The sequence below is a fragment of the Telmatherina bonti genome (genome assembly GCF_933228915.1).
Source record: "Telmatherina bonti genome assembly, chromosome: 8".
In the NCBI taxonomy this organism is placed as follows: domain Eukaryota; kingdom Metazoa; phylum Chordata; class Actinopteri; order Atheriniformes; family Telmatherinidae; genus Telmatherina; species Telmatherina bonti.
The window spans coordinates 16,582,264-16,608,634 of record NC_136626.1 but is presented as its reverse complement, the minus strand read 5'-3'; the positions used below and the strand labels follow the sequence as shown (position 1 = coordinate 16,608,634).

Below are 26,371 nucleotides of genomic sequence, written 5' to 3'. Positions count from 1 at the left end.
AACACTCCTTCCCCTTAGCAAGCTGCACTACTAACAGAGAATATTGGTATTCAGATCTTGGACCTTGGTGAGGAAGCTTACTGACTACAGCCCTGAAAAGGCATGAATGAACTGCTGTTGGGCAAACTTTAAGAAGAAAATCCTGCTTTAAGTTTTCATTTATTCCATCTGATCTGAAACCCACTGATTTTGCAGTGCTTTAATATAAACTATACACAATTTTGTTTTGTTGGGTTGGTTGTGTCATTTTATTTTTAATCTTTGGCAATCATAGTGTTTACATTGATGTCCAATACAACATAACACTTCTCTGTTTGAGTCTGGTGCAATGCTGATACCTGTTCTGGATGCATCTCATACAAATAGTCACAACTGGCTACATCAGTCCTTACAGACAATTCCTATATTTGACTGAGGGGAATGACTTCATGTAAATCCTCTCAAAACACGTCTCAAGAATCTGAGCCATGGAGACAGTAGGCTGGATCTAGGACTAATATCTGGCAACTGCTTCATCTGAGAAGAAACTCTACTGGTGAACTTCACTGGTGAAATGTTTGTGAGAAAAGTACCTTACTTCTACCTACTGACTTCTTTCACAATGTTTGTCAAATAGCAGAAACATAATACTTTAAGAGTCAAGATGAACCCCATAACCAAAAGGTTCCTCCTGGCAGAGTAAATTTTTGCAACACAATATGATACCCAGACCACGATTCTACCATCATGATGTTGTATAGAACAAGTAAAAAAAAGTTAAAAGAGAAACATTACATGTAAATATGCAAACTGCGAGGAATTTTAAATGCCAACATTGCAACATTAACAGTGTAACCTACAAAATGTGTGTTTTGATGTGTGAGCAAGAGCTTTGTAAATAACAAACAGGGAAATTACATTAGCATATCCTTTCAGCTAAACAAGCTACAGTTTAATTTAGACAGGAAATCAGTCTGTGCATTCATATATGCTGGAACATTCAAATAGATTATGATGTTGCAGTGGGAGTGATGTTTGTATTCTTCCTTCGAAAATTTAATTTATACCACTGCTTGTGATACCAACCTGACAAGCAAATCTTTATGTGGAAAGTCTCTGGATGGAATTTACAGGCTGTGGAGTCTGAATAAATTGGAATAAAATGCAGTAAAGCAGGCTGCTGTTAAAATAAACTGTTAAATGAAACGGATACGAGAGAAATAACATCACATTATATGCCAAAAACAAGCTGACGTAATAACGTGATGAAAAAACCCAGGAAGATATAAACATCTGAGGAATAAATTCAATAAAGCACAGAAGCATTAGCTTGTTCACCCTTTCATCACTTTATACTTAAAAAATATTACTGTAATTAGATTTTGGTTCCATTTATTGTATTAAATTATTGAGAAATTATCCAGTTTTTGCAATTTGCCTTTTGATCTTAATTGCACTGATAACAATCTACAGCAGTATACAAATTCCAGCCTTAGACTTCCACACAAACCTGCTCCTTCCAAGCTGGAAAACATCGATATGAGAAGTAAATTTTCAAAGTAACTTTAAAAAAAATAATCCTCAATAAGACAATCAAACTTCTTAACATACATTTATTTTCAATTGCCAAGATAATATTAGATCATGTTTTCCCCATAATATTTAGGGCACAGTCATATCAGCCATTTTGATTCAAATCCTGGTTTGTTTGTTCAGAAAGTCTGCTTTGTTTGAGGAAAGGCGAATCTGCCAAACAAATTCTGATTCGGATCAAAGAAGCGGACTCTGTCCAGTTCAAATGGACATAGTGCCCATTGTTGCAATGTATTTATGCAGTATACATGCATAAGACAAAATAAAAAACCCAAAACAGCAATAGTTTCGTCTCCATGTTTAGCTTGCAAGTGGAGGAAAAGGAGTTTCCTTCTTCATGTGCATCTTGTCCCCTCTTTTGATCTGGCTTGTTTGATCAAAGTGCAGCGTGAATGCAATCTCAGTCATGGATACACCTCCCTACAACTGAGCCGAGTCCCCAATCGGACCGAGTCTAGTGGATGATCCTGATGTGAATGCACCCTTATTGCTACGGTTTATGATCTATCGCTTATTTTGAGTGGCAGCAGGTGATGGAAATTCATAAGTATAAAACTAAACATTTGAAATAATGTTTTTGGCTGAAAGTTTAGAAACTTTTAGTTACTTTTTTTTCCCCCTAAATTATTCAGATTGAGATTTTTTTTAGGAAATGGAAAACATGGATAATGCAGTTTGGCTTTGTAGCTGAGTATTAACTGGCAGAAAGTCTTCACTGTGCTGTGTTTTGTACCTTTATGGCAGAATATTCCAGTGTAGGCAGATTGGCTGCAGTCACAGGAGAAACCTTTAGCTTTCTCCACACATTGCCCATGGTTCTGGCAGAGCGTCCCATAACTGTTACAGTGGCCTGGACATCCAGGTTGGACTCCCGGGGTGATCTTTGCCCTCTCCTCCAGGTCTAGGGTAACACCATTCAACTGCAGCGAGCGGATACAGCCCAAAAAGCCTTTTTGTCTTGATGCAGTTCCTCCTGTCAACAAAAAAATAAATAAATAATACACAATAAATATTTCCTTTCTTTTAGTATGTCAAAGGTGTTGCCTGATTTGGCTTACACCAAATAAATCCCTGGAGAGGGACAAGAGTGGACAGATGATAATAGGGTACTTTTGACAAAAGTGTGAATACAATATTTTACCCAAACTTCCTATAAAATATTTTTTGTTTTATCTTTGCATGACTTTGATTCTGTAAAGTTTTCCTTTAGAAGAAATAGTGAGTGACAACTGCACATTACTACTGCAGGGCACCATGGTCATGTTTACTCTGCAGGATAGATTAACCGGACACTACTTAGCACAGCTAAGATTGCCCACAGGTCAACTGCTTGGCTCCTAAGTTGTCTGTTGTCTGATAGTCTTTCCCAAACTGTAAAGAAGAATATTTCCAGTTTTCACCTAACAATCAACACTCTACCAACGCAGCTGAGCACAAAACTTGATTGGTTTTGTCCATGGATCACTGTTTTTACAGATTGCAGTTGGCATAGGGTTTGAGTTTGGAAAAACTTCAAATTTTCAATCAGAGCAGCCTGTCATCCCTAAAAAGTACAAACCTCTGCTTGTCTCTTGGTTCTTATTTCATTAGATTTGCAGAAAATAGCCAGTGTAATCACGTCCTCATTCATGTTGGGAAATTTAATTGAGCATTGTCGAAATTACTCAGCAAAGAATTAAAAAAGGTTTAAGTAATAGAATGAAAACTTCATTAAAATTTAAAGCTTGACTTTGAAACTATTTGCTGAATAATCAGACAGGAAAAGCTAAATGTTTGGGGCGTCTACAACCACATGGATTGAAACTGTAAAAAGGGGATTAAATCACAGAGCAATTTGGAAAGAGAGACCAACAACAACCTCCCGAGGTGCAACCGCTGACCCATGACATGCTACACCAGCAAAGCAAAAGATCTTGATATGAGCAACAAGGCAAATAAATGACAAAAAAATAAATAAATAAAACACACACACAACACATACACTTTTTCTAATATTACCTTTAAGTACTCAAAATTGTGTTGGTTAGTAATCAAAATATCACCACAGTAAAGTGTTAAGTAAGTAAATAAGCACAACAACTTATTTACTTACTTATTAACTTAAAATTATTGCACAACAAACAATTTCTTGGTCATATAAGTTCCTTTACTTTCCTTCCTTAAATTGCCCCTCTTGAGCCAGCTAAATATTATTAAATTAATTTGAATAAATTAAACTCAAATCTGAAGTTTATCATGACTTTCCCTGGTCTTGGTGATGCATTTCATGGGTACATTGAGAATAACAAATTATAGCGACAATATTCTATTCATAATTGATTAAATGACATACATGAATATAAATACCTGTTCTGACACATGTGGTCAAAGAATAGAACAACCTGTTATCATAGATGGCTAAAATGACTCCATCTTTTACTGTGTTTACAACTAAAATATATTCCATGCCACTAAATCTCATCCAACCAGTATGAATTTGTATCAATTAAACTGAAAGCAATGTTGTGGCTTTTTAAGTCAAACTTTGCAACATCTTTTTTATTAACTTATCCCCTGTAAGAAATTTTATATAAATGAGCAAAGCACTTTATTACAATAGAAATATATTATTTGTTTGTTTGTTTTTAACCTGGTTTGGTGATTCTTCCCTCTATATAATGTTGGAAAGCTGGTTTCTCATTCAATGGATGAACAATAATTCTACAGTGACAGAGCAGGTAATCCAAAAGAGTAATGTTGTGGATTAAGTCATTGTCAAATGTGCAAACACCCTCTCACAAAGCAATTTTCTTAAAAATTCTTTCAATCATATTATCTTTTAAATCCCCCCTTTTATAGTCTGTAAACACTAGTCAGGAAAATATGATCAGAACAACTTCTGATCATATTTTAAAACCATTCGGGGAGGATTTCAGTTTTACACATTCAGGCAGTAAACTCTTCATCATGGCTGTTTACAAATGAACCAAGGCCCTTAATAACTGCAGACAGAGAAAGCCTCATAACGCAAGATTAGTTCTCATGTCCTCAAATGCAGCTAAGCCACATGTGTGGGAGATAAATCAATCTTAGTTTAAGAAAAAGAATTTGGAAGGAAAAGATAACAATGTAAAGTTAGTATGAGAGGATCATGAAAATCCCCTAAAATGACCACAAAAATGTTCATTTTTAGAGCAGGAGAAAAATGGGAAAATGGTCAAGTACTCGCAGAAATTTTCTGAAATACAGGTCCTTTGGATTTGAAGGTGGATATATGACGACTCCACTTTTAAGCACAGTTCTCCTCAGTCTTATCTGTAAGACTGAGGTTGGGACTGTGGGAAAGGCACATAAAAGCTTGATGTTATAGTCTACTTTATCCATTGCATGGAACCTTTGACTTGTGTCAAGGTCCAGTTGGAGGACTTAACTGTATTCAGGTTTTAACTCCCTAGCTAAATGTTTAAGGTTGTATTGAAGAATTTTGTGAAATCCTCTAATCTTCCTTCATTCCACTCATCACCATTCACAAGCAGCAGAACAGCCCCAAAGCATGATTCATCTTTACCTCTTCACACATAATCTCTGACTTCCAGACACATTTGTTTGTCTTATCTGACCTCAAAAGTCCCCAGTAAAACTTAGTTGGACTCAAATATGTTGGTTATGAAGCAGGCACCTCTCTTTTGGATGGCAGCTTCAAAATGAATAAAGATGTAAAACTCAAAAGCCCAAAGCGCAGTTGCTCCAGTAGTTTTCAGTTCATTGAATGCCTTCACCTTGGTGTTTTATTAGTTGATCTGTTGATGTATTTCTTTGTATATCAATTGAATTATTTGAACTAATGATCTTGGACTCTTTAGCTGTTGAAAATGACTTCAAAGAGACTTTCCTGACTCATGAAAATCCTCCATTCTTCTTTCTTTCATCTTATTCAATGTATGTCCACCTCTTTCTTAATATGCAACACAGCAAAAAATGTTTGTCACTTATGTGGTTGCAAAGAGTTAAAAATATAAAAATTTTTCCCCAAGAAATGACTGTACACAGTAACTTTGAGTGACAGATATACCAGTTTTATCTTTGAAATGACAAATGTTTTGAAACCAGTCAGACATCAGAGCAAACACTTGATCAGAGGTAAAATGTTAACCACTGTCTGGTTAAACATGGAATACCACTACTTCTGTGTCTGTGTGGATTACGGTAAGTTATGTAAAACATTTAAGTCAAAATGGCTCTGTTTCTGCACAGGTCTAGCAATGCAGAAAACTGCATGATCCAACGGATCAAAACGTCCTTTCAGATTACCTTTTCAAAGGAATTTTGTTCAGTGTCAAGACTGCAAGGACTCAGTCTATTCTCACCACAGCAAAGCGCTCGGTCTAAGTCAGTGAAGGCAGTGTCATCAGGACTATGTCCCACTTTGCTTATTTTCTAAGCACCTCAGACCAGCAGGGTCATTAAAAGCTCTGAGGATTGTTGTTATTAAAAAAAAAAAAAGTATGTATCAGCTTGTGACCACTTCTTGAATTTCACTACCTGCCCTACTGGGACTTTAGTGGGCTAGAGGAAGGATGTATATTGCTGTGTTATGTTGCATCCCAAAGTGCTACCTGATGACAAATGCAAAACAGCGTCCAGAAATCACATTAACAAAAAAAGAAAAGAAAAGTATGTTGAGTCTGAAATTGAACATTTCATTCTTGTTGTGGCCTTCTGGTGTTTTAGCTTTAGATGCTATATGTTTGCTCAGTTTAGTGTTTCATGGCATCATGATTCATGTTTCATGAAACCAAACATGGTGACAGTTTGTACTGGACAGAACAGGTGAAAAAAACAAAACAAAGCAATGAACACTAAAGTGCTAATTGGGTTATTCCTCATCACCATAATTATTTTTCTTCATAAAGCAAACTGTTACTCTACTTTATTTAAAGTGTAACACTGCATATTCATCATCAACATGTTTTCATTTCAGTTGTGTTCATGTGGTCAAAAATTTAAGAGGCCTAAGGAAATAATTAAACTTCTTCCTCTCACCTATGAATAATTGGCTGTTTAGCTGTAAATGAATGTGTCCATCAGCAGGAGCTTCCTTTGTGGTAACTGGGAAATTATCAACACGCAGTGACGCCTCCTTAACGTTGCGTTCAGCTCTCACGCTGTGCCACCGGTTGTCATTCAGTGGCAGGCTCGTCTCAACCCGTACATCCAGAGGTCCGTTCCCCACATCAAAAGAAAAGATGACCTCTGTCGAAGCTGACAAAAAACAAGGTTGTATATTAACAAAAACACACAAAAACTATATTCACAAATATAGTTAGAGAAACATAATTCTTCATCCCTTGAGAATGCAAACACATACTGAAAAGCTGAAAATACCCAGCTGCACTTCTATATGTGCATGTTTGAACTAATGGAAACAGACATTCAACAAGCCATCGTGCCACTGTCATTTCTAAAAAGCTGAAATAAAAAGTCTGATTTATTCATTAATTTATTCTGAGTGTCAAAATTAAATTTTGTAACTGTTTTAAAAACAAGATCCAGTCTGACCAGTAGCTGGTATTTTAATTAAGTGTGAGACATGAGCAAGGTGAGTTCCAAGTATGATGTTGCCATGCTTAAAAAAAAATGTAAAATAGCAGCTACATTCTTTATATATTAATAAGTAACTGAAAAATGGATAAAGACATTTTATTTAAATAAATGCAAACATTAATGGAAATTCACAAGATTAGTTTGAAAAGCAGAATGATATGACTTTATTTCTTGTCACAACCCACAGACAAGCCTTCTTGTAATTTATTTAAAATGTTAGGTAATTTATTTAATAATACATAATCCTTCAAACTTATTGAAGGAAAAATCTCTCTTTTGAGACTGTCACTGCTTCATGTAACAACACTCTTGCAATCTGGGATCTAGAGAAGAGATCCAAAAGATCCTTGCCTCAGATTTTAAATCTAGATACTGAGTAATGTGGTATACCTCTGGATTTTCCCCCTATTTCTCTTCAATGTCTGTTTGAGAGCCACTTTACCATGGTAACCACTTGAACAGTAGATGGCTTAACTATTAGTCTGAGTGCAACTCATAGGTCCTGTCACATTTTTGCTGGATTTTTTTTGAGACATCAGTTTACAATCGTGTTTGTTCTTGGTTCTCCACTTGCACATTTTCTCAAATGGAAACCACCTCATTGATATTAAAATACTATTTGTTGTCTGCCAAATTAAGTTATTTTTTTACAGATGTAGATAGAGATTATGTGTTTTTTTGCTACAAACTGTCAGTAAAACAGCCAAAATTATACTTTTTAAAATAATTTCTTTCATGAGGTGTTTTATTATATTTCACTAGATATGACTGGTTCTTTCCATGAGCGTCTTTTTCATTCCTGAATCACAAGTCGGTGTTAAATGGCTTGATAAAAGAAACAAATGCACCCCTCAGTAAATCCTCTCAGGGGGATAGCTCAAGACTGTTCCACTGGACAACAGAGCGAAAATGTAAGTGTTTTCCCCGTATTGGTTGTGCATCAGAATAGCGTTTAAAGCCCCTCCCTGCAATGATGCTTGCAAGAAATATGGGACCGAAGCAACTGTAAATTAGTAGTATCTCTGGAAGAATGTTTCGTTAATATTTAAGAATTATTTTAAGAAGCACTATAAAGGGTCAGAAGAATCAGATGTTTGGGTTTTATTTATTTTTTTTCTTTACATATTGTCTGGAATGGGTGAAAGAAACCTGCGCAGCCTAAACTGGATTCAAGTTGTCCAAATGGGAAAAAGAAAAATACTATATTATTTTATGAGATCTGAATGTTCCAACTTGGTTTACTATAACCATGAACTGTAAATGTATGGATATAATGTATTGACAGAAAGACTTTCCCATCATTGCTCATTTCCCTGTGTGGGTGGATTCAGATGACTGAGAATCACATTCAAACGTAACAAAAGAAATTTCACTGTCAACATTTTCTTTTTTTAAGTTTGCACTGTTATTGTAATTATTTAAATGCACGATTTTCCTTTTTTGAGTAGCATTAATGTAAATTTTTTTCCTCCATCTCTCAGTTTCACTCCCCCCTTCTCCTCTTCTTCTCTCCATTGTAACTCCAGATTGTGCCACTTTTCAATGGACCCATTAGTTGGTTGTGTTCCTCCATCATCATTTGTCGGCTGAGGGGCACACTAACTTCCTCCCAGCTGCCCATCTGTTGGCAGCATAGACAGACAATTGGACACTGATCTGTGATCATTTAGAGACAAGCCCAGGACAGGAAAGCAAGACTGCAGGTATAGACTCACGTATTTGTTTGTGTGTATTGTAATGTGTGTGTGTGTGCATGCTCAATGTAAAGCTGTTTTTAAAACATGAAGAAAAAGAAGATGGGACACACTATTCTGTCCTCACTGGTCCTGAGAGATATCAATTACTTTAGTCTGAAGTCTGACTGATAGACCATGTACTATTTTTTTAATCCTAATTATCAATATTGGAAATTATAAATGACCCTCACGCACCTGCATGATAATTTCAATCAGTGGTTCCCAACCCATTTGCCTTGACACCCCCCTGATGCAAATCATAAAAAGCTGTGGTCTCTCTGTCCCACCCCATACTGAAAGCACACTTGTTTTGATGCTTTCATCTACAAGATTTTCGCTATATGTGTTCTGTAGTCTTGTCTTACAATGAAGCTCAAGTTAAATGAGCAAAATATCAAATCACTTGTTCATTCATTTTTTTAAAATAGGCACAAATCATTGGCTCTTTTGTGTTCCTCAGACACAGTTCATTAACTCATTTCTATACGGCTTGCAAAGATGCACAAGTAGTAGTCTCATAAATGGATTTATGAAAATTTGAAAATGAACAAAATGTCCAGGTGATTAAAAGAAAAACTTGAGCAGACACACTTCATCTTGTCTCTTTGTTGACAAAGTCTTCTTATTTTAATCACGATGGCTTTGAATGGCCAAAACTGAGGGACCTTTGTGCTACTTGGGGGAGTTCCTTGAGTGGGGGTTATGGACCCAAGGTTAGGAACCGCTCATTTAGATTATGTGGCTCTGCTGGTCATCATTAGAGAGCAGGCTTTGATACTAAACTTTAGTAATCAGTGATGGAATTGATAGCATTAAAATAAACAGCTTTAATAAATGCAATGCTTGTTTCAGTAATGGGTAATCTAATTAATTACTCTTTCCAACATTACAACACTGTTCCTGCAATGATAGTAATGGCAGTATCATGATTCAGCACACTGAAGGTGATGATTGCCTGATGAAGAGTAAAATGTCACGGCAGACTTAAATTCAGTTTGTGCAGTGAAACACATAAATAACCAAGAGACTCATACTGCAATGGGGACTCTGGAGAAAACAAAGGCGCAATTTTTTAACTGGAATCACAGAACATAAACATTATGCATAGGCAGAGGGAAGCCGCTGGCAAAGCTCAAACCAGCGACCTTCTTGCTGTAACCAGTAACTATAATTAATTATTTTTTTCTTTTAAAGTAATGTTCCAACACTCGTGTTTATTAGATTTAATTAATTAATTTTCTATGAACACTCATAACATCTTATTCTTTAGAGAAATGCAGCTCCACAGAGAGGCACTTTTATCAAGAATTGAAAGAACTACTTGAGGCAGATAGTTAAAAGATGTTTAACAGATACCAGCAACAAACACACAAAAACAAGATAGAGAATCCTAACCGTCCAAAGACATGCATGTTAGGTTAAATTGGTTACTCTAAAATTGCCCATAGGACTGAGTGTGAACATGAGTGGTTGTTTGTCTCTGTGTGGCCCTGCGATGTCCAGACTGTACCCTGTTTTTTCACCCAAAGACTGCTGGGATAGGCTCCAGCTTCCCCGCGACCCCTTCATCAGATTAAGCGGTTAGGATAACGAATGAATGAATAAATGAATAGATGAATGAATTTATTTGATGTATTTTTGTTCAGATTTTTCTTTCAGTTCTCCCTGCCATGGCCATCTCCATCCTTTCCATTTGTTTCTGGTTTATAATTGTGAAGTCTATGTCAAAATAAGTGCAGCACATAACAGTAGATTTTGTTATATGAATGTAGTTCATTACAACTGTAGTAACTGTGTCATGACCAGATTCCTGCCTGACACAGTCTGTTAAAATCCGGTTTGATCTCTTGCTTTTGTGTTTTACTTACAGCTGAGTTCAATCCGTATGAAGTCCTTGATGCCCAGATTTTCAAGGAAGACTCCTGATGAGAATGTTGTTTTAAACAAGAAAGAAATGTCTGCATTCAGCTCTCCGTGAAAGGTGGGGAAGTGAAGATAGGATGTCTCCTTGTCAAAAAATGCAGCATTCCAGAAGTTCTCTGCAAGACAGAAATACTTCTGAGACTTATATAATCTAAACTTATTTTTTCATCCTCCGCAGAAACAGAATAAATCGCTGTAGGGGAACTTTCATTAAAGGCAATTCATTTTAATAGCTGTATAATGAAAACCATGTAGTAAACAAATGAACCAACTGTTCAGCTAATTAATTGAAAACAAAGACAATTCTAGCAATGCTATCTAATTTATGTAAAATAAATACCATAAGATAATTTATCTACTCATTTGACATGAGACTAGCATAATGAGCAATTTAAAAGTAAATATACATCATAGTCATTTATAGATTAATTACTTAGCAGTCCTATTTTTATGTGGGTCTGCTAATTATCCAGTACAATTAGCTGCTGTCTAATTTTCCATTAAAACAATAGCAGGAAGAAGATGGAATACAAGGATTACTTTCATTCATTTTATGGCTGTATAAAATTACGTATATAACTTATTACACTTATATCCGATTACAACATCCTCAATGTCAATTATCATTGTTGGACTGAGCAGCAACCACTTGAAATTGGCTTACTGTCACCATGACAATGGAGGGGTCCCACTCTGTAGGCTGCCTCGGACCCCAGCCGCTGGATATCCCCCAGCACCAGAGATCTTACTGGGAGGCTGTTCTTATGAGTCAACAAGCCTGAGTCATCAGTCCTGAGTTACAAGGTGAATAAGGAAGAGGAGGAGGGAAAGAAGAAAAGGGGAAGGGAAGAGAGTGATGAGAACAAAAAAGAGGCAGTGAGGAAGATAAGAGAAAATGAGAAGTTAGAAGTCTACTAAACTAACAATGGATGAAAAAGGTAAAAAATGTATTAAGAAGACCAACTGTGTCTCAACTGTGTCAAAACTGTCAATTTGTTCTCTGACGTTTAACGGCTGATGTTTTCACAGCTGGCAAAATTTGTTAAAGATCATTTGGTGCTGTTTTCTGAACAAATGCAGCTATAAGGATTTCTTCATACACACTTGGTTCGATTATTTTCCAGCACCTTGTTCTGTTGACACTAATTTAATAAAAATAAATCTAAAAATGTTGTTGCATATGGTCCAGCTAAATACGAAGACATTTGAGACAAAGAAAAAATCTTAAAAACAGAGTTGGAATGATAGATTTCTACTTAGGAATAAAATAAAATATGCTTTTATGCACAAAGACAGAAGCAGGATTTGGGATAAAAAAAATTGTGTCTTAGCAACAGAACATTTTTAAAGCTGCAAACAAGACCTTGTAACATTCTATGATACCCAGTTTGTCTACGTAACTTATTTAAGTAGTTTCACAACTGATACATACATAAAGTGTAAAGTACCATTGATCGTAGTCAGCATCACAGTTGCAGTAATAAGTTAAATCGAGACAGTTGTCCTGCAGACCGCATGCACACTGCCGGCTTCCAGGTAGAGCTCCACCTCTGTATGTCTGGACCTGACTCGGATCTGGAGCTCCAACCCACCAGCTGAACGGAGACCCATCTTAAATATACCCAGAACCAAACAAAACATTATGGATTTTCTATCAACCAGGCATAAGTTACACTATGACACAAAGATGAATTCCAAATCATTTCAACATTAGGAAAATGAGTCCCATGACGACAGAGACTGAAACATGCTTGTAAAACAAAGTTCCAATAATAAGTGTTTATTCCAATAATATTTGTAGATGAATATCATCACACTTCTATAAATGTGATAAACAATTTACCCATGTCTGCTACTGCATTTTTCTCCTTTTGTGTCAATACATTCCTCTTTGAGATTCTGGGATTTGTGTGCCTGCCCAGCTTTGAACAGATACTTCTGTTGTTCCACTGATAAAACTGGACAGATAATAAGCAGCTGCACCCTCAAGACTTCTCTCCACCACATGAATCCCAATAAGTGGGCTTTTTGGTGCGTCAAGCTGGTTTAAAGGTAAAAACATTTCTCACATACATTTGTCATTTGTTTGTGTTGTGTTCAAATGATGCAGCTGATTGAAAATTGAAATGTTAGCAAAGAAAAATTTAAAAAAAAAAAGTTTTAACAGAAAGTGGAGGATATTGCGTTTTAATTAACCCCTTAATGACTATCAGCAATTCATGAATTCGTGCCGCTTTGCTCTGGTTCCAAATACAGATCTCACAGATGCAGACAAGCTTGATTTGTGAGGAAGGTGCCTGTAGCCATTTTATCTGCATTACCTCACTCACAAACACAACTCAATGTAACTACTCGGACATCTCTCAATTTCCTCAAAAATAGTTCTTTCTGGTATCTTAAAATAGTATAAATCTTACCGGGGATGTTGAAGAGACGAGACCTTCTGCAGTGGTAGAAGAGCTCCTGCTCACAATACTCTGACTGACTGATGATGGTTGCTAGTTGCTCCTCTTGGGCAGAGTAGTCAAAGTGAGCAAAGTGTGGACTTCTCTCAGGAGAAGACTGAACTCTGGTCAGCTCTGTGTTATTGTGTTGTATTACAATCCACGTTTTGTCCTCTAGTAGTGAAGCGAGGAGAATAGACAGGTAAGTATGTTGTGCTGTAGTGGAAGTTCCAAACAATCATCCAGACTCACAAATGTCAAGAATCTGTGTGAAATAAAATGTCATTTACCTGTCATGTTACAATAAACAAGCTGAGGTTTGATAGGTCCACTGCCATCCACATCTATGTGATAGAGTCCAGATATGTTGCCTTTGTGTTTGTACATCTCGCATGATTGTTCATAGATTGCTACAGATAAAAACAAACATAATAACAAGCAGGGCATTAAATATTCATGAATCAATGTCAACAATCTAACAAAATACTTTATATGTATCTTTTAAGTCCTAGAATCAAAGCTGGAAACCACTGTACTTCATCTGTACCCCAAGATATCAAACCCATCATGGTTCTCACAAAGCATTTTCCAAAGTGGAAGGGACACTAAACCCTTTATGTCTAAAGTTTCATTATCCAAATTCTAAGCATGACTAATAAATAGCTGTCATGTCAGAAATGATTTAATTACTTTTTTCACTGTAGTTCTTGCAAAATGAAATCTTGCAACACTGAAAATCCTCAACCTCTGGTTCCAGGAATTTACCCTCTCCACCTGTCATATAGAGGTTTGCTGGCAAGAAAGGTTATCCAAAGAGTGATAGTATAGATGGCATCTGTAAGCAGCGGACTTGTGCCTTAAATGTAATAAGATGGATGTATCTACGTAATTTTGCTCATAGGAAATATTTAAAGTCCAAGTTTACCTATCACCAAAAGCACACGTTAGTTGTGCAAGCTGATATTTACAGTTATATTTATGTGCATTATATGTGTCTTATATGTGTATTGTAGTTATTATTTGTTGTAATGTGAAGATGTGCACGTGGGATTGTGAGATTTGCATGGGAGATTTAAGGAAGAAAGTAAGACAACACAAAAAAAATGTAAACCTCGTAAATAATTACATTACAAAAGACTCAAATTCAGATGGCATTGGTACTACTTCAAAGTTAATTTGACACACAATTTGAGGGTGAATCGGTACAAGTGATGCTCAAGAATGAAAGAAGCGTGAATGAAACAAGCTGCTGGTCCTGACATCACAAGCCCTTCACAAATTTGTCTGTTTTATTTCAACCCCTGCTGAACAACTACGTAGTAGCTATTTACAATATTGGCTGAGTAGCAACTAAATAAACTGACTTATGGCGGGTTTGTTGTAATGTTGAAGCCAAGTTGTACCAGTGTTACCATCACGATAAATAAAAAATAATTGGACAGAAAAAGAAATTGCAAAAAGCACTTAACAGAAGTTATGCTCCCTCAGTTATTCCACCGCCACTCCATATTTCTTCTGACAGACATTTATACATACAGACAAAATTCTATATACTATAAGTGTTCATGATGATCCATGTTTCAAAGTGATCAAGTTTTTTTCTTATAATTCAATGGTATTTCTGTTTCAACTTAAAACTGAAAAGCACTTAAACGCATACTGGACATGGCTTGATTGGGGAAGTGTTGAAGAACATATTACTAACCTGACCTGCATTGAAATAAATTGCAACAAAATTCCTTACTCAGCAAGATTTCTTTTAAAAAAAATGTAACATTAAATCCCAAAATCAAAGGGGTAAAGATATAAGAATGACATGTAAAATTAGAAAGCAATGACTTTTGTTATGTGAATTTTGTTCAGTAGAAAACTGTCACCCAGAAATGAGAGTTGCAAAGCTCCACCGATTAGCAGCAGAAGAAATTCTCCTCATTGTAAACCGTCTTGTTTCTTTTTGACTTTTCCCCAGATCTTTTCTTGTGAACTGGCTTAATCCAGCTGAGAGCTGATCTTACAACCAGAGCATGAGATTCAGTTAATGTGTAGCAGCATGATCAAAGCCACGGTCTCTTTCATTTCTAATTCGACTCACCTAAAACACTGTAGGCAGTCTCAACAATGAAATCTATTTATCTGGAAAGAAGAGGCTACATTAGGACTTAGTCTCCTATTCTGTCATGCATACATTCTGCTTTCTACTTACTACTTGAGGTACTCCTTTTTCTACATTTATTAGTCCTCAAAATATTCCTTATTTTAAAATTTCATTAGATTGTTTTAAGTAACACATGATGGGATAAAAAAGTCCATTTGTTGTTGAAATATGCTGACTTTTATCCTATATGTGTCGGGGTTGTGGCAGAAGTGAGGACCAAAATGCAGGAACAGAGCCCGGAATGCTGAATGAAGAAGTTTTATTCACAGAACTCAGAGCGAAACTGAAAGCAAACAAACACAATGAACCAGTAACATCGAACTGAAACTGAGGGTATAATACGCTGTACACAACAAGACACAGGTGAAAGAAATGAACTAAATGAACCCAGGTGAACTAATGAACGTAGACAAAGGCAAAACAGGAACACACTCCAAAAAATAATACAGGAAACCAAAAACTAAAGAGACTTCACAAAACACACAATATGACAATATGTCCGTTTTTATAACTGCTGTTTGGCAAAGTTGGGGCTCAGCTTTATAGTTTTTTTTTCCCCCCTTTCACTCATCCATGAATCTGATCTATCTGATCTTTCTAAGGTTGATATGTACAGACCAATAGCCCTCAGCCATGGCTCCTATAAGGTTATAATAATATAGGGAACAACCTGCTGACTAAAAATAGTAGTATGAAAGTCCATTCATTCATTTTCCTCACTGCTTAATCAAATTCAGAGTCAGGGGGAAGCTGGAGCCTATCCCAGCAGTCTTTTAAGGTCATTCACAATGCAACATGGAAATGCTCGGCCCAATGTTTGGCTCTTAAGTGTACCTTCAGTGTTAATTATCTCCCTCAATGTTTTGCATCAGTAAATACCAGCAGAAAAGCAAAGAAATAAAAAATGTATCACATAAAGTGATAGTAAATCCTATTTCTGGTTAGCGTGGAAATACAGTTTTTAAGTTTTATTTATTTATTTAATTTAATGAGGACAGTGCACATTAATGAACACTTTGTACAAATTCAATACAGTGTGTAAATACGCCAGATTTAGTTAGAAGATACTTTCCATCCATGGAAAGTTCTCTGTAGCCTTGTCATAATATGAAGCCATCCATGACAGCGTAGTTTCTTCAATCGTCTAAAAATACACACTTATTTTCAGCAACTGAAAAAAACCAAATAATTTTGGTTAAAATTTAAGCAAGAAGAAAAACAAGTTGGCAGGTGGGTACTGGAGCAGTGCTTGATGCATTCTGTTTGAAGAGAGAAGTGGGAGAAAATTGTAGATGTCATCTGCAGCAGAATACCATTCCTTTGTTCTTTCTTCAACCTTCTCCTAGTGGATAAAATGACACTATTTTTTCCATTATGTATCACTAAGTGGCCATTTTTGTAATGAAGTGTATCAAATTTGAGGCAATCTTATCCACATCTCTAAATGCAATTTGGAAATATTGCTGGTAAAGGTATTCAAAAATGCTTCTGTCTCATGTGCAATTTTTTTCCCCATTTATTTATGTGTGTGCAATAGTTTATAAAAAGAGAGACAAAAGAAAAAAAGGGTGTACAAATCATCAATCACATAATTTTACAGACTACAACAAACATATACACAATGATGTTAAATGCATGTTTAAAATGAACAAATAAAATAAGCTGCCCAGAGATTGCTAGCTCTTTGAAAGTGTTAGAAATGAGAAAATGAGACCCTTTAAGACTTTTAAATTAAACATGACTCCAATTTACTGAGGATAATGAAGTACTACCAATCAGTTTGGTCAGTCCTCACAGCTAATTAAAGTTCTGAAACGATGGCATGGGGAAAAAAGCACAGGAAAATTGATTCTCTGTCTTTATAAAGCAAATCCATTGGAATCATATCTGGAATATCAACTTAATTTCTTTACAGAAAATGACATGCAATGTTTTTAATAATACTGATTTAAAAAAAAAAAAAAAGATTTAGGAATATAAAGTGTTTGTAAGAAGAAAATATATGTCCCAGAAACATATCCACATTGTGACTGCTTCACATAATTTAAGAGGTTAAAATGAAAATGACTTGTAATGTGACTTTATAAACGTTTGAAATGCCTTTTATAAAACATGAATGATGCACGCTTTAGAACTGTGGGCCCATTTGTTTTGGGAGCCATCAGTGCTAAACAACGAGCAACATATGCTGTCATCCAGACATCTGTTTCAGGGAAAGTTATATATTTTTCAGCAAGACATTATCAAGCAACATTCTGCATGCATCACAGCAGCGCAGCACTGGAGTAGCAGAACCTGGACTGGGTTAGGCAAGATCTGCCAACCACCCAAAGACATTTGGCTCATAATGAACCTAAAAATTCAGGAACAAAAACCTCAAATCAAAACTAACTAAAATCTTTTCCATGCTTACAGCTGTGGCAGGTGGCTCCTCTGTAGCCAGTGTTGGTACAATTACAGTGGAAAGTGCTCCATGACTGAGTGCATCTACCTCTATGTTCACAGTAACTGGGGGAACATCTGGAACACAGAAAAGAGAAAAAGAAAGGAAGAGAAACTGTGACATATGGAAAAAAAAGCAATTGGCCTTCAACACACTGGACTATGATGAGGAGGTGTATAGAAAGGATCCAAATAAAAACCCATGTAATTTTAATCTGTGCAGTTGATTTAAAACTTTCCTTTATTTATGTTGTATCATCCAGTCACAAAACAGAGAAAACAAACAAAAACCCATTTGACTGGAAAAAAAACAACAAACTTATTTTTCTGGCTTACAAACATGAATGGATGTGCTTGCATCAAAGCAGAACTCCATTATACACTCCATAATAGACCGCGATTTCAGAGTCTCTATACTGTAAAAATATCAAATATTATTATTTTCTGAATATATACACACACTATCATGTTTATTTCCTTATTTTAAACTAATCCCACCAGGTTGCTACTTTGATCTTGTTGCTGCAATTATGACTTAGTTTCCTTTTTGAGAAAAAAAAACAAGTGTTCTGATATGCAGCAGTACAAGATAACAAACATAATATGGTTAAGGCAAACCAAGTGTATTTCTACAGGAGATTTCCCCCCACACACAATGACTAAGTGGTGATTTGTGTAGTATATCAAAAGGGTCATTCTTTTTCCATCCATCCATCAATCCTTTCTCTGCCACTTATCTGGGGTCAGGTCGTGGGGACAGCAGCCTAAGCAGGGAAGCTCTCCCCAATTACATTTGCCAACTCTGCGGGGGGGATCCCAAGGCGTTCCCAGGCCAGCCAAGAAATTTAATCCCTCCAGTGTGTCCAGGGTCTTCTTCCACAGGAGACTTGCACCTCACCAGGGAGGCCTGGTGAGGTGCACCTCAAGGTGTTTCTTTCAATGTGGAGGAGCAGCAGCTCTACTCCAACCCTCTCCCAGATGACAGAGCTTCTTACTCAATATCTAGGGGTTAGCCCGGCCACCCCGTGGAGGAAACTCATTTTAGCCGCCTGTATGCGAGATCTCATTTTTACGGTCACTACCCACAGCTCATGACCATAGACTGGTAAATCGAGAGCTTTGCCTTTTGGCTCAGCTCCTTCTTCACCACAAGAGACTGGCGCAGAGTCCACATTTCTGCGGACGCCGCACTGATCCGTCTGTCGATCTCACGCGCCATCCTTCCCTCAATCATGAACAAGACCCAGTAATATTTGAACTCCACCACTTGGGGCAGGACCTGACTCCCGACCCGAAGAAGACAATCCATCCTATTCCTGCCCTTCCCTGCGGAAAAGGATGGAGTAAAATCCTGCGTCCATCCTCTAAATATAAGATTGAAAAATTAGCAGAATCTTCATAAAGAGGATGAATTGACTTTCCATAGATTCAGTTCACTGCTGCGACAAGGCATCTACATGCCAAAAATCTGCTTTTCTTGCAGAGATAACACCAAACTCAAATTTTTAATATCGGATGTGTACTGACTTTGCTGTTTGTTATTTTGTTAAAAAAATATCATGTGCTTATTTAATAGATTTATGTATTTTATTCTACAGTCATTTGGCAGATGCTTTTATCCAAAGCAACTATCATGTGAAAAGTGATCAATTAACCATCACAAATAACATATGTGTCTTGTGGGTGAGAAGAAGAGTATTGGTGCTCAGTGTGAGGGAACAATGTTCTTTATTTTGAAGGTGTTCCTTTATTTTGAAACCTCTTAGCTTTTTATTGGTTGTCAAAGTCACTTGGGCAAGGTCACAGGTCAGACCAGCTATCTTTGATTATGTAACATGAAAATGTGCTCCAGAGCATCTGTCATTAATCTTGTCCATCCACTAGCATTAAGCCCTGGAGATGCTTTGTTTGTGAGTTTATATATTTTTACTGTTTGTGTATATTGGTTGCTTATTTTACACCTTTTCGTTATTGGTAAATGCTCATTTATTGTATGTAGCATGTATCTCATTTAGCTCATATTTTGTGCCATCACTGTGAATTACTGATTTATCTATTGAAATATACTCTTGTATTCATAATTCAGTTTCACAAGAAAGTTTGACTTTTTAAGGCAAGTGATGAAGATGAACAGTAAAGCCTCATCCTTTTCCCTTATCAATGGCAAACTAAGTGTTTAGCTATCTGTTACTCATTGCAGAGTCACGCATGTGCCGTGGACAGAATACGGAGAGAACCCACACATACACAGGAAGAAAATGCAAACTTCCCACAGAAAGGCCTTTTTTTTTTCTCCCACAGAATATGACCAGATTTCTTTCCTCTTAAAATAAATTCTGTAAAACAGCTGATCATTTTTCTTTAAAATGAGAGAAAGTGCAACTCACATTGATTTACAAGGCAATAAAAAGAACATGTACAGGTAGCAGAACAAAATATTGGAAGTAAGCAACCGAAGGATCAAACTGATAAAACAACCAGCAGTAAAAAGTGCTAAAATATGAGTAAAACAACAATAAAAACAACACAAAACCCATAAATAAGTTTGAATAATTTTGTTCTTGATTTGGAACAAAAATGCCACTTTTTTTTCCCAGCTGGTAAAGTCTTTATATTATTATATTTTACTGCTTTCAAAATCTCAGCAAAATTTGACCAACAAGGAAAAGAAACCATACATATTGCACAGTATTCATGGTTTTGAAAACCTGTGATTGTACCTAAAGGCTGCCTCAGGGTATGAGGTAAATATATAATATCTTCAGTCCATAAAGGGGGGAAACCTAATTTCTTTAGTGAGGAAAATAACTTTTGAATCCTCTTACATTATTCACATTCATTTGATGCTCCTCTTTTAAGAGCAAATGTTTAAAATTCAAATACTCCTTTGCTTTTTAGCAGCATTAAAGCTGTACATAAGTAAGGCGGTACTAAGAGTTGTGATTGATTATAATAATGGTCTACTATCCTGTATGGTGGATATGAGCATAAGTTTGAGAGAATCAAGCACCATTGTCTAGGTGTTACGACTGCCTGTATTGCTCTTCAGCCTCCTAATTCTGAATCTTCAGCTGGGATTCCTGCTCAAACACAGCTCTGATTGCTGCCTCCTGGCTGGGATTGGTCCTTCCTGTCACCTGCTCACTGGATAATTGGAGCTCTGAGCTCAGCTGATTCCACTAATCGCCAGGACTTAAAAGACACCAGGAGTCCTTCATTCAACGGCAACCACTGGCTCAGTAGTGGTCTGCCCTCAGCTTGTGTTGTGACTCCGAACTGTTGTGTTTCTGGAGGACTTTGACAGAGCTGCATTGTTTTCTGTTGTGTTGTTCATTTTCATGGTTTTTAAATCTGGTTTGTGGCTATAAAATCCAGCCCTGTTATATCTGTTAGTTTTTTATTTGAATAGTTAAACCAAAGTTGTTCATGTTTGGAGAACTGCTTTACAGGCTTGTTTTGCTCCTGGTTTGGCTATTTTGAGGCCATTCCTGGCCTGCTCTTGCCTTGTCTTCCCCCATTGGACAATAAATCTGTATTGGTCCATATGTACACCTGGCCACAGGTCTTTCCTTTGTGCAGCTCAGTTGCCCTAGCAGAGTCTGGGTCGTAACACTAGGGATAGTGCGGGCATGGCCATAACTACCATTGAGAACGTCAATGTCTGGACCTTGATATTTGCCTGCTAAGTACATATTTACAGAATAAAAGCTTTTGAGCACTGTGCTTATTTAAAAAGATTAATTGGTATAGATGTGAGAATTAACACTGATCAATTCCTCCTGTACCACCTATTTATATTCTAGAAATGATTTGTATCCTAACTCTTCTTTCCATATTATTAGTTAGCATTAACAGGGACACAGTAGAAAGTAACTAAACTATCAGGATAGGCATTAACTACTTCCACCTCTAACAATCATTTGTGAAATTCATTTGTAGCATCGCTGCAGCCGTCACTTACTCATAGTTTATTTAACAAAGCACTCTTATGAGTGGAGATATTTCAGCTTCACAAATAGAAACGACGTGTGTTGAAAGGCCACAAACATCCTTGTACATCTGAGAATCAATCATAACTCGGATCCAGAGGTAATGAGGTTGTGATGAGGCAATCTGAGAAGCAGGACTGGAGCGGAACGGGAGCTGCTAAAGAGTGAGGCACATGACACTGAGTTCTTTGGTGCTACAGACAAGTACTTCATGTACTATAAAGGTACAGAGATTGTAAATGTGGAGCTCTTGGTGATGTGTAGCAGGGTCACTGAACTTTGGGAAAGTATTATACAACTATCAACTTGATTAGTAATTTGTGTTGATGTTGAAACAACAGTTTGTTAAATTAAAACGAAGGTATCTTGTTGTTTTTTTTTGTTTTGTTTTTTTTAAGTACAGAAATGAATCTGGCGATGAAGTAATTGAATAAATGAAAGAAAAAGCTGCAAGAGATTTGTAACTGTCACCTCCCATCAATTCAACATCTAATCTGGTTAGGTTTCCTGCTGAGTGGACGATTTAAAACCGCTTACACAGACCAGTTTGTGATGAATGTTGTGTTTATGACTCTAGGGGGAGTCTGATACAGATGTTGTGTTTAGCCTGCCCTGCCAGACGTTAAAGAGTCGGAGAAGAAGAAATACAGCACAGAACAGAAATGAGTCGCTGTATCAGATCGTATAATATTACACAGTTGTCATTAGAGTATTCAGTACTTGGAATAGAGAGACACTGTAAGTTTGAAAAGGGAAAAAATTGCTGAAAAATATATTTTTAAAAAAAAAAAAAAGGTAAGTCAAGTGTGTGTGTGTGTGTGTGTGTGTGTGTGTGTGTGTATATATATATATATATATATATAAAAACCTTGAGAGAGCGATTATCACAGATGTGTGTATTAATCAAATCTTATATCTACGTAGACAGTCTTAAAACTTAACAATTTTGATGCATTTTGGCAGGAGAGAAAGGTGAGAGGACAAGAAGTACAGAGAGAAGTAATGAGCTAATAAATAGAAGAGAATGGATGGGAGATGAAAGACAAGAGGAAATCAGAGAATTTTGTGTCCATTTTAAATTAAAATGGTGCAAGTTAGGAATTGAAAAGTGTGAATGATACAGGACAGTGGGAGAGAGACACAAAAAAGGTGGGAGAGAAGGTCAGTCTAGGTGTCACCGAGGCCTGAGAAAGGGATTAATGAACGGAGTAGCCAAGGTCGAAAGACAGACTTGATTTAAGGTATATTTGGACAATGAACCTGTGAAATGAGGGCAGAAAACTGACTACAAAGACAAAGTTATCACATTTTCTGCATTGCAGCTTTCAAGTTGATCAACACTAACTAATGCATTTTAAACACACCAGTTTAATGAAATATAATTTTATTTAAATGACTAATTAAAACATACCTAAAGCAGTTAACATATTCTCCAAAGCTTCAAAGTGAAGAGCCAGCCAACATTAGCTGTTTATTCACCTTTTATAAGATCAAGTCTTTTACAAAATCTCTTTGTGTAGCCGACCACACCAATTTATCTCAGTTGAATCTCCAGCAGAGAACCCACCATGAAAACTTAAGCTTTACAGTCAAATCATGATGGTAAATTATGCCATTAATGGGATTGACCAAGAATATTTGCATTATATATTTGGGATTGGGACAGACAGAGCAGGATATCCTACAACAACTTCAAATGACAGCAGTCTGTAGAACAATATGAGCAAGGCCAGGCAAAAGCATTTATTTCCACAATGTTGTGGTTGCGGTTGGACAAAACTTTTTACTTTTTTTTTTTTTGTTTTGTTATTTTTGTCTTTTACGGTTGGACAAAACTTTTAAAATAGCAGATGCTCTGCTGCCACCCATATTTACTTCTACAAACACAAAGACATCTTCTACGCATGCGGGACACTTCTGGTGCGCATAAAGTTCATACAGGAGATCACATACAAGTCACATTTGATCGGAAATGTGAACGGACTTTAAAAAAATTTGGATTTCACAAAAACATCCGATATGAGCAGCAAGCCCTGCGGTCTGAATGTAGCCTAAATCTTGTATGAACCAACCAACTCCAACTTTGTACAAGATAACTATGAAGTACATAGGCTACTTTCCCTTTCATTGTTTAAGATTAATAACCCCAAAGAAGGAGGTAAAATGCCTGCCAGTTATTCCACTTAGCTGCCAGCTCACGGAATTGAAAAGAAACTGGATATATAAATTGCTGCTTTCACCAGCTTGTTATTTTGCCACAGAGACAAATCTTTTTTTTTCTCCACATTGTGAAAAAGCAACTGATGGGATATTTTTCAGATTTGGAGACTTGCATGTGTGTATAAAAGGATGAGTGTTCCCATCACAGCCCAAACCTCGGTGAGCATTCTCAAAGATTACACGGTTTGGTTTGACAATAGCTTTCAGTAGATGAATATTTAATATTATGTCATCTGTCAGTTCAAACACTTTACATTCACTGTTTGACCAGTCTGCTGAGAATGAATAATCAATTTGTGAGTTCTGGAAACTTACCTGTCAATGATGCCACACATATCGATCTGCAGGTGACTGTAGTTTCCCAGCAGTCTTTGCTGCACTTTGATAAAATCAACAGGTTGGTTATCCAGAGTAAAGAGACGCATACATCCTTGAAACACTTTGACTGGATTTCTGCACTCAAGACTGCCTCTCTGAGCAGGACAACCTGAAGATGGAAAAATATGGCAATACAGTAGCTATTAAAGCCAGAATTTCTGTTTAAAAAAAAATAAAAAAAATCACAAAATACGGCCTAAGTGAAGCTGATTGAGCGGGTGTCCAATGTATTGAGGTGAAATGTTAAATGTCTTTGTCATACATATACATATATATATATATATATATATATATATATATATATATATATATACACATATACATATATATATATATATACACATATACATATATATATATATACACATATACATATATATACATATACATATACAAATATACATATACATATATAAATATACATATACATATATAAATATACATATACATATATATATATATATATATATTTATCTAATGTGTATACAGTGAAAAATCACTTCAAAGAAGGAAATGTCAAAATGACTACAGAAGAAGATGAGCAATAACAGGATAGAAGAAGAGGGAGCAAAGAGGGAAGGCACAGTTCTGATTTCATTTTACTCTGGATCGTACTAAAAGTAGAACTGTAAGAAGTCTGCATTCATTCCAACATGCTATAAATGCCTCTGTCAGCAGTTTTCCTATCTTTTAGAGTAAAGTTTTTTTTTTTAACATGTATGTACAATTTATGATATCACACCTAAAAGAATTGTATCAATTCAGAAGTAATCTGCCCAAAATAATTACTTCAGTCACTAGAAAAAAAGAAAATATTGAAACAACGCTCAACATATAAATAGTGTGGCGTTCTGAGCTAACGTGTCTGCAAATGCTCATGGGTATGAATGTTTTAATAGGAATAGCCCTTTAATTGTTGTTACCAACTTCAAGTAATGTTGTCTAATTACTTTTATTCATTATTAGTTTAGGTTACTTTTTGCTTGTAGTTCTAGTTTTGGCACTGCGAGTCTGGGAGATTGGACCTCAGGAGACCTCCGTTGTTCTGTCTGTGGGTTGAAATTAAATGACCCTTGAGCTTGTGTTTTAGTGCCTTAATTTCTCCCTACCACCAAAGAGGAGTTGACTGTCTGAGGTTAGAGGAAGTGGGATGCTGGTGTGAGCTGTGGCTCCTTTGTCTTTGTCCACTGTGATACTCAGGTGGTCTTGTTTTGAAGTCAGCTCCACAGAATGCCATTGACCATCATTCAGAACTGAGCCTGAAAGCACAAAAACCCATTAACACTTGTATTTAAAGATGTGGCTGTTATATTAAGTGGATTAGGGTGTATTTTAAAACTTAGACATTTACATTACTAGGGTGTCTTTGTGAGCACATGTATTAGTGAGCTGCTCATGGCAATGAATTTGTTCTCTTAGAAATGCTTAGGTCATGTGGGGAAACAAAATGTGCACTTGAAACAACCACACCAGAAGGTTATTTGAAACATGTGACAGTCATAGAAAGCAGGAAAGAAATGGCTCCACAGACAGAAATTGTACACAGGATGCCTTATTTAGTTGTTCACAAGTCAGCAGGTTTGTGGCTCGATCCTTAGTTCCCATACTCATCAATGTGTCCTTATAGTGAAAATCACTGAGTGGCTTCCAATGGCAAATGGGCACCTTCCATGGCAGCTCTGCCACAAATTCTAATGTAAATACAAAGTAACAGGACTTGAGAGAGAAAAAAGACCAGTGTACTCTGGGAAAGCACAGTTTGAATTTAATGTGAAAAATGGATCATTATTTTTTAATAGTAGATGATGTTAGATGTCAGAAGTGTCGGGGTGGGATGTTTCTGAAACACCTTAGATAAACTATAAATTAAAATGTACTTTGTGTAATTTGAATTTAACCAACATGTAGAAGCCATGTTTGGGGAAATTT

The 26,371-nt window shown here is 36.4% G+C and overlaps 1 protein-coding gene across 1 annotated transcript in view; it reads right to left on the bottom strand.

Annotated features, from left to right (window-relative positions):
- The window catches only part of LOC306759180 (contactin-associated protein-like 4), a gene marked incomplete at both ends in the record, with an annotated part of 93,635 nt that overhangs the window by 6,363 nt on the left and 60,901 nt on the right, over window positions 1-26,371 (bottom strand). The window contains 10 exons of the mRNA XM_079244724.1: window positions 2,306-2,545; window positions 6,595-6,813; window positions 10,760-10,930; window positions 11,479-11,606; window positions 12,263-12,425; window positions 13,232-13,432; window positions 13,549-13,668; window positions 17,827-17,933; window positions 24,380-24,551; window positions 25,552-25,701. Of these exons, the coding sequence (XP_079100850.1) occupies window positions 2,306-2,545; window positions 6,595-6,813; window positions 10,760-10,930; window positions 11,479-11,606; window positions 12,263-12,425; window positions 13,232-13,432; window positions 13,549-13,668; window positions 17,827-17,933; window positions 24,380-24,551; window positions 25,552-25,701 (1,671 nt within the window). The remainder of the gene's footprint in view (window positions 1-2,305; window positions 2,546-6,594; window positions 6,814-10,759; window positions 10,931-11,478; window positions 11,607-12,262; window positions 12,426-13,231; window positions 13,433-13,548; window positions 13,669-17,826; window positions 17,934-24,379; window positions 24,552-25,551; window positions 25,702-26,371) is intronic.